At 37.1% G+C, this 19,870-nt stretch overlaps 1 protein-coding gene across 1 annotated transcript in view; it reads right to left on the bottom strand.

The window, feature by feature from the left end:
• The window catches only part of SVEP1 (sushi, von Willebrand factor type A, EGF and pentraxin domain containing 1), a 154,234-nt gene that overhangs the window by 47,307 nt on the left and 87,057 nt on the right, over positions 1–19,870 (bottom strand). The window contains exons 21-34 of the mRNA XM_011364931.2: positions 18,664–18,760; positions 16,946–17,059; positions 15,789–15,902; positions 14,795–14,996; positions 11,273–11,430; positions 10,232–10,433; positions 8,207–8,382; positions 5,147–5,271; positions 4,081–4,204; positions 3,144–3,314; positions 1,951–2,124; positions 1,399–1,518; positions 372–548; positions 62–146 (exon numbers count right to left, since the gene is read on the bottom strand). Coding sequence (XP_011363233.1) covers positions 62–146; positions 372–548; positions 1,399–1,518; positions 1,951–2,124; positions 3,144–3,314; positions 4,081–4,204; positions 5,147–5,271; positions 8,207–8,382; positions 10,232–10,433; positions 11,273–11,430; positions 14,795–14,996; positions 15,789–15,902; positions 16,946–17,059; positions 18,664–18,760 — 2,039 coding nt within the window. The remainder of the gene's footprint in view (positions 1–61; positions 147–371; positions 549–1,398; positions 1,519–1,950; positions 2,125–3,143; positions 3,315–4,080; positions 4,205–5,146; positions 5,272–8,206; positions 8,383–10,231; positions 10,434–11,272; positions 11,431–14,794; positions 14,997–15,788; positions 15,903–16,945; positions 17,060–18,663; positions 18,761–19,870) is intronic.

Raw genomic sequence — 19,870 nt, 5'->3', positions numbered from 1 at the left:
TCTATCACTGCCAGTATGTCATCAATAACCTCTATATATAGTTTTAATCTTGGACACTTACTTATATATTACTTTACTGCCATAGGTGAATGCTGATCCATCAATGCCACCATTTTCCGGAACAGCTGGTGCACTGCAGGAAACAGCTTAGAGGAGGAGAAACAAAAAGCATTGCTTTTCTTAGCTAGTGTGTGCAAAAATCTTTAAAAGTTCAAGGGCAGCTCTAGGTTTTCTTGTCATGTTTAAAGATGAGCCTACTAGTTGGGTTTTAAACACAAAGAATATTGATACAACGTAACACTTGACATTTCTACACCTTAAATTTCTAAGGTTTCCAAACACTACAAACATGAAGAATTTACTAAGCATACCTTCACAATATGGTATCAGATGACTCCATTCTCCAGACTCCAAACACGTGATTTCGGTTACTCCCATCAGCTGGTGTCCTTCCTCACATGAAAATGTGACTTGGGCACCCACTGTATAAATCTCACCAAAAGAGTGGCCATTTTCTGGGTTTCCTGGAGACTTACATTTTATAGGTTCTTGAAAGAGAGAAAGCTTTTGTGAGACATTAGAAGTTTCCAGGCGTACTTTTCAAATAAACCACAGACCATAAGCCCCTACTATATGCAAATTTAGGGTCAGTCACCACTTTCAGGAAGGTAAATAAGTTAAAGGGAAATTTGGGACTAGCTTTGAATAATAGGAGTGAATATAATACTTGAATTCTCGAAAGAAGAAGATATATTGATACAATCACTTTAAAGAAGATTTTGGCTTTAAAAGCCAAGGACTTTAAATAAAACCCTCTCTAAAAGCAAATGCAATTAAAGACTTGATTTTTGAGAGTTCCTCTTTGCTTTCTTTATTGTTTTCTAGTAGTTGCTTTCTCACAATAAATGAAGAAAGACACTGATGGGTTGAGAGATGGGCCAGTATTATAGATGTTATAAAAAAATACAGAGATGTGGTAAGGCAAGATGTCCATTTTTTTCAATGGTATAATTCTGTGTGACTGAGGCAGAGGAAAGATACTGATGGTAAAGATGTGATGAGGCCTCTTTGCTCTGACTGAAGCAGTGGAAGCCATTGCTTACATTTCTAAATTCACTCATTCACTCTTATTATTCTTCTACTCTGTAGGCATTTTGTCAACATTCTGGTGATACAGTTGCCCCTCAGTTTCATTTTTTCAGAAATGGAAGTTGAGAGAGGCACAGTGCTAATTTAAAGCACCTTTAGTTGTTACTTATGTGTCTTTTTAAAGATGGTTTATCTTCTCATTCTCCCCTTTGAAGTTGAAAATATCGTCTTTTTAAAAAATAACACATTTAAATATGTACTTGGCTAAAAAATTGAATTAGACTTCCCAATTATACATATACTAGTTACCTGCACAGTTTTTACCATCTCCTGTGTAGGGTGGGATACATCTACAAATGTAGGATCCATTTGTGTTTAGGCAGGAAGCATGTTCACTGCAGTCTGACCCAACCGCACACTCATCAACATCTAAAATGAAGACAGATCGCCAATAGTAAAGTTGATTTTCTTTATGCACCAAACATTTGTTTATATTTGTTTATACTTTTAAATCATTACAAATCACTTAATGTATAAAGCTACATATATTTTTACATTTAAATATAATAGTAATAATTACATTGCAAATATTCAAGAAAAGCTATTATTTCTCTAGTTAATAGGTAGGTAAGTAGAAGAACCGAAAAAGATAAAGATACTCTTAATAGGGAGCCTGGTGAAAATTTAAAACATTTTTGGCCCCTCTATGGACAGCTGCTCTGCCACTATGGTTTGCCCAGAGCTTACTGGGATGAGATGGAGTTAACAAAGAATGTCATGAGAGAGCCTGAGGAATTTGGGATGACTGTTTCCCATAGAGTTTAAGTAATCCAACACAATAATTGCCAAGATTTATCTCACCAAGGCATGATGGTGAAATGCCATTCCAGCTCCCATTATCCGTACAGAACATCCTTGAATCACCCAACAAATAGTAGCCATTGTTGCACTGGTAGGTCACTGTGCTGCCAGCATAGAAGTCCTCAGCTGAATAAAAGCCATTTTCCAAAGGGGGTGGCACCCCACAGCTAATGCCTGTAATGTGATCAGGAAGAACATAACTACGTTAAGAGCAAAATGCTCAAAGGGCATTTTATTTATATTAACCTAGTAGTCGAGTTAAGCACGAATTTTTCATTGCATACAAACATTAGACTGAGAGTGCTCCGGAGGTGGTAGCAGCCTATAGCCATACCTGTGCCCTCAGCATTTAGCATTTTGCTGGCTTATAGTGGGCATGCAATTCGTTCATTTAGAGAATATTTATGGAGGTTGTGCTACCTGCTAGACACTATCCTAAATGCTTAGGTTATAGTAATGAGCCAAACACATAAAATCTCCCCCTTGTAGAGGTTACGATGTAGTGAGAGTAGAGAGACAAGAAATAGATAAATATATGAAATGTCAGGTGGGAATAGATGCTATGGAAAAACTTCCCTGATCACCCAATCTACAACAGCGATCTTGCTTTTACACAAACTCCTCACTTCGCATTTCTCCACCCTGCTTTATTTTTTTTCACAGCCCTTAATTTCGGCCCTTGTTGTTCTTATTTACCACAAATAAGTAATATTAAATTTACATGTTATTTTCTGCTTCTCCCGCTACAACATAAACTCCAGAAGAGAGAGACTTTTAATCCAACTGCGCATCTCCAGAATTCAGATCAGTGTCTAGCACATCTGAGGTACTTTAAAAGTTCTTGAATAAATGAATGAATGAATACACCCAACTCAAGAGATCTCTTCCTGTTTTCCAACCCAGCAATGAACCATCTCCCCTTGCATTCGGCCTTCATGGCTGTCTTTCCCCGCATCCAGTTCCTTGTACCATTTGGGGTGCATTCACAGGAGGCGTTCTCTTTGGATCTTCATCTCCCACCGCCCTGTGGTGCCCAGTACACATGGTACACTGCACAAAGGAAGTATTCAGTGAATACTTGCTATGTTTGCCACTGTGAAGTGTCTAGCTTTTATCAAGCTTTCCTGAAAAGTGTTTTTATAACTAAGTATTTTTCAAGAGCTATTGAAATGCCTCCAACAAAGGCAGCTCACGTTCACAGTGAGGGAGGGGTTGTGTCCACTGTCCTTGATTCAGACAGTACTGCACAGGGTTCCCGACCATCTGGAAGCCTGGATCACAGAACAGACTGATTTTGGAGCCTGGCTTTAAGTCTGCTGATGCAGTTCGCAGATGAGGTACTGATCCTTCCAAAGGTGGGCAATCTGAGGGCAAAGAACACAGGTACAGAGCTTGTCAGCAACAGACTGGAGCATCACCAGATCAAGGACTTCAAAGGGTATGTTGTACCAGCATCTGAACGTCATTCTGCTGATATTAAAATCACTGGCAAGCAAAATTACTAGAAAAAAACAGTTTGAGCCAACAAATGACTTTTCCTCTTTCAGTAGAAGTTTGCTGAATATGAATATTTTCTAAAGGCAAAAGAGCATTTTAGGAATTTAATGAAATGTTCTTATAAGTTATCAAGAACCATGAACACTAAGACATCTTCAGAGATTTGTTTTAAATACAGAATTTTATGAGACAATTTTGATCACTCAGAGTTTGACTATTCAGTGTGCAGGTTGTAATATCCATTGCTTTTCTCCCTGTGCCATCTATGGCAGCTAGGAAGCAGAGGAAGCACGGAGCAGAGCGGGGACCCATCTAGAACAGGAGGACAGAACTTCAGAGGGCATTTAAAAGATTAACCATATCCTTCCTCTCACCTATTTTCCTTATCTTATTTTACCTTTGTCCAATTTTATTCCACAGTTAATTTGTACCTTGTTATCCAGAATGTATTTAAATATTAAAGAGGTAATAAATCCTTTGGATGAAGGTAGGGCAAAAATGAATTACTAGTTAAACAACAGAGTGCCAGGCACACATTGACCAATAGAGAATGTCGAACTGTCTCCTTTTGAAAGGAGAAAACCCAAGGGTAGCCAAGAGACAGCAGAGTCGATGGAAGAAGGAAACTCTCACCAGAACAGAATATGCTCTTGGAATCAACCTTCACTTTCCCCACAATTCCCAACAGGAAATCAGGCCAGGCTAACACGTTTCCTTTACTGAGGTCCTCTGGGCACGAGGTAGCCAATGATTTCACCTGAAAGTTTAAAAACACATCTTTAGATAAACATTAGTTATTTCATTGAGATAGAGTTGTTATATCTTAATTTAGTCCTATTAAAAACATTTGCAGATTTTGAAGGGTGAGGGTAGAGGGAAGCGGGCTTTTGTATGATACGATTTATGGGCAACAGGACAGTTCGCTTTCCTCTCTCCTCCACCCCCATCATTCCCTTCCTCAAATATTTCATGGTTACTGGCAATTCTATGCACAAAATTGTCTAAATCTTTGCAGTTTGTTAAGGTGTTGTGGAGGTTCCCTCTCTCCATTCTCCTGTTTTCTATCTCTGATCTAAAATTGAGGACATGAAGGCTTAGACAAGTTCTATACAGTAATAATAAGAGCAAACATTATTAAACCTTTACTCTGTGCCAAACAATACCACAATGGTACATGCAGGATTATGTTCAATCCTACGCAAGCTCCACTATGCAGTTCTGTTTGTTTATCTTTCATAGATAAGAAAACTGAAGCTTTGAGAGAGGGAGTAACATGTTCAAAATTATTGCTGTGAGTTCGTGGTAAAACTGGGATTTGAAGCCAGGCCAGAAATGCAGACTTTAACCACTAGTTCATCTATTACTCTCTCTGTGTGTGATCTTGTGCCAGCCCTAAATTTCTGTATCTTTAGTAACAGGGGTTTGAAGTATTATTCTCTATGATTCTTTCCAGCTCTGAAATTACATGATTTTATAAAATAATCATGTCCAATAAAATATTAAAACATCACCAAGAAACCGAAAAGGAGATTTATTGAAAGCTACTGCAGATAACCTCTGCCTGGCTTAGTCCATGACCATAGCATCAAATGAAAATCCAGAGGTTGCAATAAGATATGGCATCATTAGGCTGTTCACATTTTTACTAGGTTTGTACCTTTGCATCTCATTACTGTCATACACTGAAAATGGAATTGACCTGCTGTGGAGACAGGACATAGTCCCAGAGGTTGAGCTGGCTTATGGAGCCCACAAAAGACTCAGCTGGGCTGAATCCCTCTCCTTTTTTGTCTTGTTCTTGCCCAAGAACTAATGTGCCACCACCTAAAGAGAGAAGGAGAGAAAAAAGGAGAAAAACTGGCCCAATTATTTATTATTCTAAAATGCCAACTTAATGAAAACACGGCCAATATAAATGTAACAGGGAAAATTATTGAGAAGCTAAATTATTTATATCTACTGCATGCTTTATCGATAAGGACAAATGCAACATTTTATATAGCACCTTAAAAATAGTTGGAGGGAATTTAGAGTATTAGATCAGATTTATAAATTTTAACATAATCTATATGTATACATATATACATGCATATAATATTCAGTCAACAAAGTAGGTAGGTCCTATTTTGCCTTCATTCTTCTAAGAAATGACCCTCCATGACAGACTACCAGTTGCTGCTCTTTATCTTCTTGTTCTTAAGCCTACGATACTTAAATCTCTATCACCAATTCCAAGGAAGCTTCTAAAGTTGCCAGTAGCCACCTAATTGCCACATCTAATGGAAACTCTTCAATATCCACCTCTGGCGACTTCTCTGTATCATCTGTTTCTACTGACCATTTCACGCTATTAAACTGTCCTTCCTGGTGTACTGGATTGTCTTTGTCTGTTCCTCTAGAGTGACCCTCCACCTGCTTCCACTCTGTTTGGTGCTCCCAATGGTTGACACCTATGAACTGACTGAATCACTTGGTTTTCATATCCCTCTGGCGTCTGTTTGTGTCTGGCCCATGGAAGGACCGGCATTGGTAAGAAAGTAGGATAACAGAGGAGTTTAGTTTCCTGCATACTTTCCTCCCAGGCAACAGACGGCAGTGGCCATTTTCTTCTAACATCATTGCTCCCGCTGGGAGATTTCTCTCCATCACTTCAGGTTTGCCTAAATTCTGGCACAACTCCTACTCCTTGTCACTTCATGTCACTCGTGATTTTCCATTGCTGCCAGTCACGGGGTATTTTACTATCATGTTTTGGTTCTTCTTAATCCTGCTTATACTTTTGAAAATAGTCCCCTCATTAACCTCTTCAGTTACCCTCCCGGTGTGTGCTCCATTTCCTGCCAGAAGCCTGATTGATTCCACTCAGCTTCCATGACAGCATCCTCTGCTGGTTCTCCTAGGACCTTTCTGCTCATTCTCAGTCTCCTTTCTCAGCCTGCCTCTTACATGCTGATGTGCCCAGGATTCCAGCTGGCCTCCTCTCTTCTTCCTTTAACTACTCTCCCTCTCTGCTCTCACTCACCTGCCAATCAACATCTGTTGATCCCTCTTTCATGATTTCTCAACCTACATCTTTTTCTTATAAAGTTAACAATTAAAAATTAATAAATGTAAAAATATTGAAAAAAATAAGTATAAAGAATTATTCCTACCCAGAACTAATGATTTAACAGTTGTATTTCCCTCTAGGTTATATTTTTATTACTTTTTTTAGTGTGCGATATTTTAAAACACACAACTGAGGATCATACTATAGATGATGTTTAAATCTCGCTTTTCTTCTTGAACATGTTCTCATCTCATGAGTTTTAATAGCCATTTTATTTTATCATATGAATATACAATCCATAATTTGCTTAATTAATTTAACAACCAATTCTTATTGAATAAACTGAGACAAATATACTGATACATAAATATTTGATCCCTGTTAGTTGAAATGTTGGTTGCATGCAGAAGGTTTCTCTGAGGCTTTTGATAAAGGTTTCTAAGTTGCTGCCCAGAAAGGTTGTATCAATTTTCACACTTGCCAGAACTCTGTAAGAGTGTCCACCACACTCTGAATCCTTGCCAATCACGCCTTACCACTAAAAACAACTTTGTCCATTTGACATAAAATCATCCTAGCCTATGTTTTTAGCTGCATATATTCCTATGAGCAGAATTCAAACTCATTATCTCTAAAGTAAAACACAGAACATCTCCCCACCCCCAACCCCTGCTCTGACAACTGTGCTTTCCCTAGAATTCCTATCTTAGTTTATAGACTCTCCAATAAAGCTGGTCATCCAGATGGAAGGAGTCCTTCACTAAGCTCTGTCAACTGAGCCTTGCAATATTTATGGATTCCAATTCATTCTTACGGCTGTAGTCAGACAACCGTCTCCTTGGGTGGCTACTATGACAGTTTCCTTGTTTTTTCTTTTCCTATTCCTTTAACCTACTTTTCACTCTTCTATCAGAGTTCAATTTTTTAAAGATAGAAATGCTTTTTAAAACCATACATGATATATGTTCATTATGAAAATCTCAGAAAACAACAAAGAAAATAATAGTCACCTGCCATCCCACCACCCAGAGATGAAATTGCTGAAAACAAGAACACTCTAAATTAAAGACAAAAAGAAGCCTCCTCGCCACTTCACCTGATAATGCCACTTTCTGTTGTAACACTTGTTTCCATATTTACTACAAGAATATATGACATATGCCATAGAAGGATCTAGATAGAGCAAGCTTATTGCCATGCATAATGCTGATAACCCTGAATTACTTAATACTTTGGCATTCCTTCAAACTAAAACTATGAATATTTTTCTAAAAGAATTTTCAGAAGGGAGTTTGAGTTCTATTGGAAAAAGAGCATAAAAGACAGATAGCTACTAGGAGTACTCTAGCTTGCATACTGGTTATACTTGTATACTATGTACACTGATCACGAAACAAAACAAAATAAAACCAACAAATAAAAAACACCAGCAATTAATCTCCTTGGCAAATAGTTGAGTAACCACCTATTGTTAGTTCGGCACATTTCTTGGTAGTCTTAATAAAGACCCAACAGGCATTTTTTACACAGAGAGTCGCACAGCTCACCTAAGAATAGCTTTTAATATTAACAGTCTGGATAATAAAAGAGATAACTATTGATCTTTGTCTAAAACCAAAGACAACAAAGCTAGCAAATGTGATGTTCATCTAATCACCAACACTTCTAGCATCTAACAGAATTATACTCCTTTTGCTAAGTAAGACATACCAGGTATGGCTGCACCAACAGAGAGGCCTACACCACCATCAGACAATTTCCCATCAATATAGACTTTCCAGGCTCCATCAACACTCGTCCAAGTGACTGCAATATGATGCCAACTGCCGTCATTCACGGAGGGACAGTCTGTTATTCTTTCTTTGCCATTCACATAAAGAACCCAGCTGTGGAAAGATTCCAGGGGACAGAGTCATCAGTCATATGCTGTAATCCCATCTGTGAGCATGTTACTTTTTTTTCTTTTCCTCCTTTTTTTTTTTTTTTTTTTTTGTGGGGAAAGCACTTCGTATAAAACCATTACTTCCTTTTCTCTACTTGGTCATATTTCACAGAAACAGATTTGATTTACTAATTATGCTTTATTGTAGCTCATGGAAAATTTGTGTTTTTTAGACATTGAGGAGTAGGAAAAAGTCTTAGGATGAGCTGAGAGAAGTTGGTCCAATTTGAGACCATTTATCAACTGTCTATTCTGGAGAGAGTGAGTCAAGAATGAAAGGAATGAGAGTTGTGCAAATATCAGACTGGTTGCCTTCCTCTAGAATGAACGATCCTAAAACCAGGAAGAAACTTTAGAGAGTAAGTTCTGTCTCTCAGTTGCCAAGGCAGTTACATGGGAGACAAAGTATGTGGATCCAAAGAAAAGAATAAATAGAACGAAACAAGGATGACCAACCACTAGAAGGTTCCAACAATCACGTCACTTAGGCGAATGTCAAAGATGATAAGCAGTTAAAAAGAAAATATCTTCAAAAGCAAATGGAGAAAAAAGATTAGGGAAAATTGATAAGGACGATAAGAATTCACTGACTACTTCTCCTCAGGCCCTATTCAAAGATCTTTATGATGAAATAACATTTTTATAATGTTCATTGTTTCCCCTCTGTGTTTTTCCCATTTTCTTTCTCCTATTCAAGCAGATGACAGATTCTCTCAATTTATTTGCTTCAGGGGAGGGTCTTTTTATGTTTTTTGTTTTTGCCAATTTTTTGGATTTTGTTTCTGAAAGTTCAAGTCCACTAGGAAGAATAGGATTTGAAAATGGAAAGCTTTCCACCAGAATATGACAGTCCCATGTATTAAGGAAAAGCCTCAGTCGATCTTTGAGGCTTGCAACCTGTTCAGTAGCAATTAGCTACAAATTTGGGTGTACCTGAGAGGAAAAGGTCATGTGGTAAACCATAGAATATAACTAAGTTAAAGATTAAACCTCAGCCTTGCTAAGGATTCCACATGTGGCAAAGAGCAGTGGTTCTGAAGGAACCACAGACTGAGGCAATAGACAGCTCAGTGATAAGCAATGTGGACAGATGACCAATGATGGATTTTGTGATCTTTAGCAAAACCCTGTGGGTTTTAGATAATCTATAAGACTCTAAGATAGGAAAAGCACTCCATAGTGAAAGAAAGCAGAGAAACAACTAAGGTGAGTGTCCTGACAGCCCAGAGGGAGGTGGTCCTACAACTGGAATTGATCCAGAAGGAAAAACAGAAATGTCATCTTGCACATCTGAGTTTCTAGACTGACTCATATTCAACACATGTGTCTCCCATGGATCGACAGTGTCACTGACATCCCTTGACCCTTGGAGGCCCTAATATGTAAAAGAAGGAACTAGCCTAAAGAGTCAGAGTTTGAGACTTGGCTCTGCCACTCCCACGGTATGACATTTAGGGCAAATCATTTAGTTTCTCTGAAACTTTGTTTTACTAAATGTAAAATGGGCATGAGTTTCTCAGATCATTGTGAGGATCAAATGAAGTATTTAGCAAATATTGGTATTTAACAGAATACCAAGAAAATAGTAAATAGCAAAATACAATACATGTTTAAGGTGTTTTCACTAAACTTTGTCTTCTCACAGAACCTGCCCAAATATGCTCTATTTGATTATTGTCACCCTGCTGTCCTGCTGGAGTATCTGACGCTCCCACTCCCCCGTCCTCAATGTCAGTTCTAATTTCGTGCTGGGATAAGGTCCAAAGCACAGATACCCTGGCATTTCTGCTTACCCATTATAATCAGTCAGGAGGAAGGTATTGTCACTGCCATTCTCAAGTGCATAGGAGATCGGAGTTCCATAGTTATTGTTGTCAGAGGACATCATCCAGAATGTGCATGTGACAGCGTGGAGAGATGGGAGCATGCCGTCAAGTAGGACGTAACCGTAGGTAGCAGAAATTTCAAAATCCAGGTTAAAACCCATGGACTGTTCTGCAACAAATAAGGAGAGTGTGTAGATCATGGTACTTGCGAGGCGCATCTCAGTTGTCTAAGGTAAGCATCAGGTACGCAGCACTATTGACAAGGAAGCCATTTCAGGAGATATGATGATCTGAGAAGCGGTTTCAAAATTGAACATACATTATTTACGAAATATAGAACACTTTCTTTTAAAATAGTGAGTAGCTGAGATAGGGAAAGTACTCAGTAGTGAAAGGAAGCAGAGAAACGGGGAGTCGTGGGAAGCAGGGTGGGATTAGGGAGTTATTAAAGGTAAGAGACACAGGCATCTCTGATGCTACTGAGAATGACTCAGTAGAGTGGAGTAATTGACGCAGGAGAGAAGGAGGGGTGAGTGTAAGGACACCATTCCGTCCCTCCTCAGGGCTCTGGCTCCTCCCTCTTTCATGATCAATTCAGCTCTGCCCCAATCCTGCATACTTCACTCAATAAAACAAAAGTCCTACCGTTAGAAGACTCCAGTGCCCTGAGAAAGCAGTTTTTGCATTGATTCTCAAACATGCCCATGGCCTCCGACCTCTGCAATCAAGTGGCTTATCAAAGTGTCCCTCCTAAACATGTAGACTGTGACATGTTTGGCTGAATTCAATTTTCTCCATTTCCCCTTTACATCTCTAAGTTTCAATTTCCTCATCTGTGCTATTGGGGATACAATTACCTAGTTTACTGGATGGGTCTGAGGATGAAATAAGTACAAAATGCTTAGCATGGTTTTGGGTACATAGGTAATGCTCGGTGCGGGTAAAAATAGACACTTATTATATCACTATATTTAGTATCATTATTAATAACATTGAAATCATATATACCTGTTTCACACCTGCTGCCTGAAAATCCTGGCCGACATTTACAAATGTATGAGTTTAATTGATCCACACAGGTGGCCTGATTTCTACATGGGTTAGACTGACACTCATTGATGTTCAATTCACAGTGTGGCCCTGTGAAGCCTGCTACACATTGGCACCTGAAAGAAAACAAATGTCACAATTAGAAGGGCTGCAGGATGTCTCCCATTTATGATGACTCGTCTCAAAGTACTTTGAAAATCGCAATGCTGAAACACATCTTCCATATCGAAACATAGCTTTAACTGTTAGTTATTTTTTTCTAGTTCATCTAATTAAACCTATTTAAGACAACGTATATTTCAAATGTTGTAGCAGCAAAAATAGAGTAGAACGCAGTTCTGGTCAAGGTGAAGTATTATTCCTACACTGAGAATTTCTCTCCCCATAGAAGTGCTAGGAAAAAAAATATAAAAAGTTCATATGCTGTTCTCAAGGCTCAACATATACTAATCAATCATTATAACAATGAGGTAATATTAATACTCTCATTTTACAGATGAGTAAACTGTGGCTCAAAGAGGCTAATTGGCCCAAGTCCTCTTGTTACTAAGTGGTGGAGGAAGATTTTAAATCCAACCTAGTGCCTTGTTCTTAATCAGTATGCCATACAATCTCTGTTGCATAGAACAAACCATTTAAACCCAACAGAATGGAAAGTATATCTGATAATGTCAAATATTGACAAGGGTGTTGTGAAATGGGAAAACTCATATAGTGAGTAGAACACAATTTGGGAATGTCAAGGGGATTTGAGAGTTTGCATTCTCAGAGCCCTGTCTATCCATCTCTAGTTATGTACTCTAAGAGATTATTGCATACGTGCACAAAGACACATGCAACACATGTTCATAGCTGCACAATTTTAAATCTTTATGGAGAGGCAAATGGAAAAATAAACCATGGTATAATCATGCAATGGATTACTAATCAGCATCTGAAGTGAGTAAACTACAGCCAAATGTATCAACTTTGATAATACATAACGTTGAATGAAAAAAAAAATCACAATAGGATATACATAGTATGATGCCACTTACATAATATGTAAAACAATACTATGCACGGTTTTTGGAGTCATATATAGTAAAATATAAAGTCTGAATGAGAAAGATATATATCAACTTTAGGACAGTGGTTACTATTGAAGAAGAAGAGGAGTCTGTGTGTATGTGTGTGTGTGTGTGTCTGTGTCTGTGTCTGTGTCTGTGTGTGTGTGTCTGTATGAGTGTGTGTATTGGGATACTCCAAATCTATCATTAGAACTTATTCTTTAAAAGATGTGAATCAAATATGGCAAAATGCTAAGGTTTGATAATTACTGTGATGAGTGCATGACTTTTATTATTCTTTGTAATATTCTGCACTTCTAAAATATTTTCAAATTAAAAAGCACCTGTCTAATCAATGGCAGTTAAGATTGTTACTAGCACATTTATATGGGGACCTCTTTGACATTGGCCTAAAGGTGACTAATATGAATAAATGGTGTTTTAGGGTTTAAAAGAAAATTTGTTGTAATTGGAGGCGATATTTACTGCATTCTCTGCATTTGATGGTAAATCTGTTTTGGTCAGAATTTCATTCATTTTTATCTTCTCCTGTTTGATATCATTACAGCAGTCCAATAACCTTGTCTATGAAATAGGTTCACCTTGGTGACAACTAACATTCCTTTTGAATTAGGAGAGTTTACCTTCGCCTTCCCTCTTGTTAAAATTTAGACAAATTTTGTAATAATCAATTATTTTGATCATGGGGAGAATACTGATCTCTGCTATTCATCTGGAAGTTTCTCATTGCCTATGGTTAAGTGTCATATGCAGAAGATGTAAATGAAAAGATGTTACTTATGATTTCATTTATAAGTGAGATATAAAACTGAAAGCAAAAACAAACAAGACAGACAAAAACTCATAGACACAGATAACAGTTTAGTGGTTATCAGAGGGAAAGTGGGGAGGGGAGGAGGTAGATAAGGGTAAAGGGGGTCAAATATATGATGACAGAAGGAGATTTAACTTTGAGTGGTGAACAAATGATGCAATATACATATGACATATTACTGAATTATACACTTGAAACTCATATAATTTTATTAACCAATGTCACTCCCAATAAATTTAATAAATAAGCAAATCTGATGGGGAGGGTGGAAAGATGGATGTTAACGCTGATAATACCATTTCCATATTGAGAGTGAAAGTCTCACCTGCAGCACTGGCTTCCTATTTCTTCTGGATAGTGCTCTGGCTGTTTGTTGGGGGGTTGGTCATGGAAGGGGACTGAACCAGAAAGGAATTAGGAAATATGGCAACTGGGGTAGACTTTTTTCTCTTTTAACTATATAACCAGTGGCGTGTTAAGGACAATAAAGTTTCTTAAGATTTTGCAGAGCAAGACTGGTCTGCTTTTTGTACTGCAGAAGCCACTAATCCTGCAAGGGGGAAGGAATGGGACAGGGCAGACTTGATAGTGATAAAGGAGAGTGTTTGTTTTCAAACTGTGTTCTCCTGGCACCCTAAGAGCTATCGCAGGAAGACAAAGTCTTTCTCCCCCACAAACACTATGATTTTCAACCACAAAAGCTTACCTTTTATTATTTTATTTGATTACATTCATATCAGATTTCTTCTGAACCAAAGGTTACTAAACTTAAAAAAAAAAGTTTAAAAATCATGGACATAGAATATAGACTGGCACTGTGATAGTATAATTGCAAAATTCACTTCGATTTTAGCTAGTGTGAAAATTCCAGCTAAAATGAAAAAAAATGAGTTTTGTCTAATGCTTTTATATTTGCTTCTTGTGTAATTGTGCTTCTTTTCATCTTTTATGCCTTCCCAAGTATATCAGCCCTCCATATGCCTGGGTTCCACATTTCAGATTCAGTCAACCACAGATCGAAAATATTCTAAAAAAAATGTTACGTTGTTGCTGACATGTACTATGTAGTTAGGCATATAATGGTTGATGGTTGCATCTGTACTAAACATGTCAGACTTTTTTCTTGTCATTATTCTCTAAACAATACAATAGAACAACTATTTACATAGCTTTCACATTGTAAGAGGTATTACAAGTAATCTAGAGATGATTTAAAGTATATAGGAGGATGTATGTAGGTTATATACAAATACTATGCCATTTTATGTGTGAGACTTTAGCATCAATGGATTTGGGTACCTGTGAGGGTCCTGGAACCCAATCACCCAAAGATATCAAGGGACAACTGTATAGAACAGTGGTTCCCAAAACTGGCTGTGTGTCAGTTATTGGGGAAATCAATTCATAACAGGTTGCCTATTTTAAAATTACAGATTACATCAGAATTAGTGAATCAGAACCTCAGGTGGTTGGGAGATTCTACTGTAGCCTATTTAGGGGCTAGAATTTGGGAGTGGCTGACTTGAGACTCCATAAAATTCAGAATGACTGAAAAGTTAATAAAAATAGTGGAAAGAATAAGACTTAGTCTTTTACTTGAAACTGTTGGCACCGTCTTTACAGGTAGCTCCATTTTTGCATGGTTCACTGAGACACTCATCCATGTTTTTTTCACACCGGGTACCCCAAAATCCAGGTGGGCATTTGCAAAAGAACCTCCCAACCTGATCTTCACAGATTGCATTATTTAAGCATGGACTTGACTGGCATTCATTGACTTCTGTTTCACAGTGCAGGCCTGGAGATGGATGAGAACAAGAAAGAGCCCAAATGTTAATCCCTAGAAGAACTGTGATCAAAGTGTTGACTTCTTGGAGGACGCTGCTTCTCAATGGAGGCTGCAGAGCCAGTGGCCTATCCAACTGGTTTGAGATCCATTCTTTAATGAGCTCTGGATTGTATAAATCATCTTAGGACTGCATTTTTGATCATCTACTCTTTTGATCTTATGTCTTTCTGAAACTAACATTAGAAATGGACATCTAATTGAGATAAGCTTAAAAAAGAAAACTAGCAAATGTAGTACAAAATTTTCCTGGTTTTTTGACTGTGTCTCTTTTCCTTCACTGTCCATTTTCTTTTTTGGATTTCCTCTTTATGAATTAAATGTGTGTGTGTACACACATACATACATATATAAACATATATTTAACCACAATATTGAGCATCCATTTGCTATGTGATCTTGCTAGATTTATTTCTATTTCCTTCTTGAATGTTTGTCTTAGCATGTAAACTGTCTTCTTTCTTTCTCTGTCTCTGTCTCCCTGTTTCTTTACAAATACACAACACACACGAAGATATTATTTTTTTCTGAACCATCTGAGAGCAAATTGCAGATGTGATGCCCTTTTATCTCTAAATATTTCAGTGAGACTTTCCTCAAAAATAAGGACTTTCTCTTATATAGTCACAGCACATTTATAAAACCAGAAAATTAGCATCAACATATACAATGTTAGTAAATGCAATAATTTGTGGTGCTTTACAAGACTTTTAAGACAATATAGGAAGAATGGAAACATCTTACCTATGTATCCTTTCACACACGTGCAGCGATAGCCAGCCAAGCCATCAACACAAGTTCCTTGATTTAAACAAGGACTGGAGCTACACTCATTTATATTTTCTTCACACAGTTGACCTGCAAAGAATCATAGAATATTTGAACTGGAGAAAACCTCAAAGAAATTTAAGACTAATGGTTTTCAAGCAAGTTGTTCGGGTATATGTGCAGAACAACTGGAAATCACGGGCAACATATTTGAGAAAATTCTGCTTTTTGCCAAGCACATCGAAATAACATATTTTCTTTCATTCAGCCAACTGCAAACATCTTCTAACCACAAATTTGACATTTTCAGCATGCACTGGAAAATGACAACCATGAAGACCTAAGCATTTTTTAGTTAAGAAAATAAATATAATTTTGTTTAAACATTTTTATCATATTGTTTGTTCGTCTCTTTCTGAGTTTCTTCCTTAAGTCTTTAACATGACTTATTTATCTAATAGTTGCAGGTCTGTTCCCTTAAACAACAAATCTCTAACACCTCCACCCACCAGCCCCTGGCAACGACCATTCTATGCTGTTTCTATGAGTCTGGCTTTTTTAGATTCCACACATATGTTAGATCAAACAATATATATTTTTCTCTGTTTGACTTATCTCACTTAGCATAATGCCTACAAGTTTTATCCTTGTTATTATAAATGGCAGGATTTCCTTCTTTGTTATGGCTGAATAATATTCAATTATATAAATATAAATATATATATATTTATCCATCTATCCTTTGATATATACCTAAGTTGTTTCCATATTTTGGCTATTGTGAATAATGCTGCAATGAACACAGGGCTGCAGATATCTCTTTGACATAATGATTTCATTTCCCTTGGATAGATACCCAGAAATGGGATTATTGGATTATATAGTAGTTCTATTTTTAATTTTTTGAGGAATCTCCATACCGTTTTCCATAGTGGCTGTACCAATTTGCATTCCCATCAACAGTGCACAAGGGTTCACTTTTCCCCAGGTCCTCGCCAAAACTGTTATCTATCTTTTAATAACAGCCATCCTAACAGGTGTGAGGTGATATCTCATTGTGGTTTTGATTTTCGGCAATGAAATTTTAACAATTCCAAGGTTTATACTGTAAAAACAAGACACTTTCCCCTTACCTGTGTAACCAGATGGGCATTCACAAATGAATTCCCCAACTCGGTCTTTACAAATTCCATTGTTGAGGCATGGCAGTGAGCTGCATTCATTGATGTCTATGCCACACTTTAAGCCTAAAATGCAAACCAAACACTGAAGAACAATCAAAGAGAGAGAGAGATTAAGAGAAACAGAATCATGACCATTTAAAGGTAATTATCCCAATAACCAGAATTTATAGCAAATGGTGGTGGTGAAGAAAAAACCCATCTTTCTTAAGTACTACCATCTAGTTAAGTGTATAATAATGGTACTGCCTCTTTCTAAACAGATTTAAGAGATCCTCATAAGGATACATAAAAGATAGCACAGATTCCCAGTTAGAAGTACGGTGGGTGGGTGGGTGGGGGGAAACCTGGAAACCTGGAAGTATAAAATAGAGCCAGGGATTAGGTTAATTCCAAAGTATGAACTACAAAATCAAATACACTTGCTACCAAGGTCACTTGGCTGAGTGGTAGGGGTGGGGTTAAATCATACCAGATCTCAACTCACATGCCGGGTGTCCCAGAGTGGGACTGCATCTGCATCTAAGGTTATCTATGGGTTTGCTCTGCCAGAAACCATGTTCCTCCTCTATGCTACGGGGTCTCACAGTGTGGACCCTGAACCAATAGCATCAGCATCACCTGGGAACTTGATAAAAATGCATATTCTCAGACCTTCCCCAGACCTACTGGATCAGAAATTCTGGGATACTGGTATGACAATCTCTGTTTCAATAAGCCCTCCAGATGATTTTGATGCACATCAATACTTCGGAACTACTGTCTTACATTATCTTTTTTTCTCAATCACCACTCATCTATAAAATTCCTGGACAAGATCCACTAATTCTTATGGAACGTCATGACAAAAATTTTTATAAAAGTTGAAACATGCATGCCCATGCATGAACAAGCTATAAGGGGAATGCCAATATTCTTGAAAGCCCCAAGCTATATTTTATTTTCTGACTTTCCTTTTGTTTTTTGTTTTTTTATGGTAAATTCTTTTCTTTAAATATTATTTTTTCCATTAAAAAACTTCATGTTGCTTGCACAAAATTTGGAAAATGAAAAAACTTAATTTCTGGAAGAAAATAAAATTATTTTAAATAAATTGCAATTTCAAGATATAGTTCATTTCCTCTCAAAAATTATGTTTCTGGACTGAACTAAAATGCAGACCAAACGTAATTCTTACATAATTCCTACATGATCAAGTCTAAAGTGGTTATTTTTCTAAGCACAGCTTCCAGAAATATAAAAACAAAGCAACAAATCACTGCTATTCACAAGAACTTACACTAGTGTGAAGCAAATGAAGAAAAGTGGAGTTTGTTTAAAAATGTTTATATTGGACAATCTGCTCTATGTTGAGTGTCATGCATTTAATTTGTTAGAATGAAACCTTGGACATGGCCTCTGGAACTGTATTCCAGTTTAAAATGTGAGTTATGATGTGACCTTTCCACTGAAAGCATAATTCTTTATTCTTCCTCTAAAATGTGTAAAGAAAACTGTAATTTGTATATCTTTTACCACCTATTGGTTTATCTTATTCAACCAAATTTTTGTGCATTGATATGGCCTAATGTATCTTACAGGGTTTATTTTTAATGTTCTTAAGTTTGATACTGTAAGTCACAATAATTTCATATGAAAAATATATTAAAATTTGCATTTCTCTATGTTACCTGTATATCCAGGTGGACAGAGACAAACATAACCACGCCCAAGCTGTTGGCAGGTTCCACTATTGTGGCAGGGGTTTAAGAAGCATTCATGGAAAACCTGCCAGTGGCAGAAAAGAAATCTGTCAGAGACAAAACCCTCTATTCATTTCAAAGCAATCCTGACTAGGGAGTTAGAAGGTTGGCAACATTGGATAGCTTGTTCCTGTTTCCAGGCAAGTTTACTCAAGCTAACTGGACTGCACCTGCATAACGCTGGTACCTATCATATATGGGCATAGGTGATATATATTATTAAGTGATGTTCTGGTAAACTCAAGCAGTGTTTCTAAACATGGGCTGCACATAAACATCCATTTGAGGTGTTTTAAAAGTATACTAAGGATGGCGTGCCAACCCAGACCAGCTAAATCAGAATCTCTGGGAGTGGGATCTGTGCACCATTATTTTCAAAAATTGACCAGCATATTCTAATACATCTCCAGGGTTGATAGTCACAGCTCTAGAAGTTCTTACAAATTTCTATGTCCACTAGGCTTAGTTTTAAATATGACGTATGAAGTCCCTTACAAGTCAGTATGTTTGGACAAGGCTATAGGAAATTGAAATAAGAAATAAAACATTATCCTCCTTAAAAATACTTAAAGCCAAAAGATTTATCATGACACTAGGCAGGGTGAATTCAGAGTAATGGCTGAATCTATCAAAATAATCGATCTTAACTAATATTTAAAAAGATAGAAAGCAATTTAGTTATGTTCATGAGTTATGCTTAGTTTTCTTAAACCCACACCTCACCCCACTAAATGATTATTTTTTTGCTGGCAAAACATTTTAAAATAATTTTTATGGAAATTGAGTAACTCTTCCTGCCAAAAAGAAAAAGTCCAAATGCCCTTACTCAAATGATGGGTTATGCTTGTGGTAAGTTAATTACTAGTAAATCTTCACATCTACACATTCTCTATGACAGACATTGCTGGGGGGAAAAAATCCCATATTTGGTACTTAGAACTCCTAATTCTGAATTTTTTGAAAGTTCTTATTAGAAGTTACGTATACGTACAATTATTCATTGATAATATTCATGAGTCTTGATTACTTAAAGTTTCAACTCTGGTAGGTTTCCTCTGTGTGACATGTAATGACAAACTGTTTTCCAAACATTTCACTAGAGAAAATTTTATATGTAGAAAATAGACTTGCCTGA

Source organism: Pteropus vampyrus, unplaced genomic scaffold (assembly GCF_000151845.1).
Source record: "Pteropus vampyrus isolate Shadow unplaced genomic scaffold, Pvam_2.0 Scaffold103, whole genome shotgun sequence".
Lineage (NCBI taxonomy): Eukaryota > Metazoa > Chordata > Mammalia > Chiroptera > Pteropodidae > Pteropus > Pteropus vampyrus.
The sequence above is the reverse complement of the archived record's forward strand: the minus strand, read 5'-3'. Positions and strand labels throughout refer to the sequence as shown.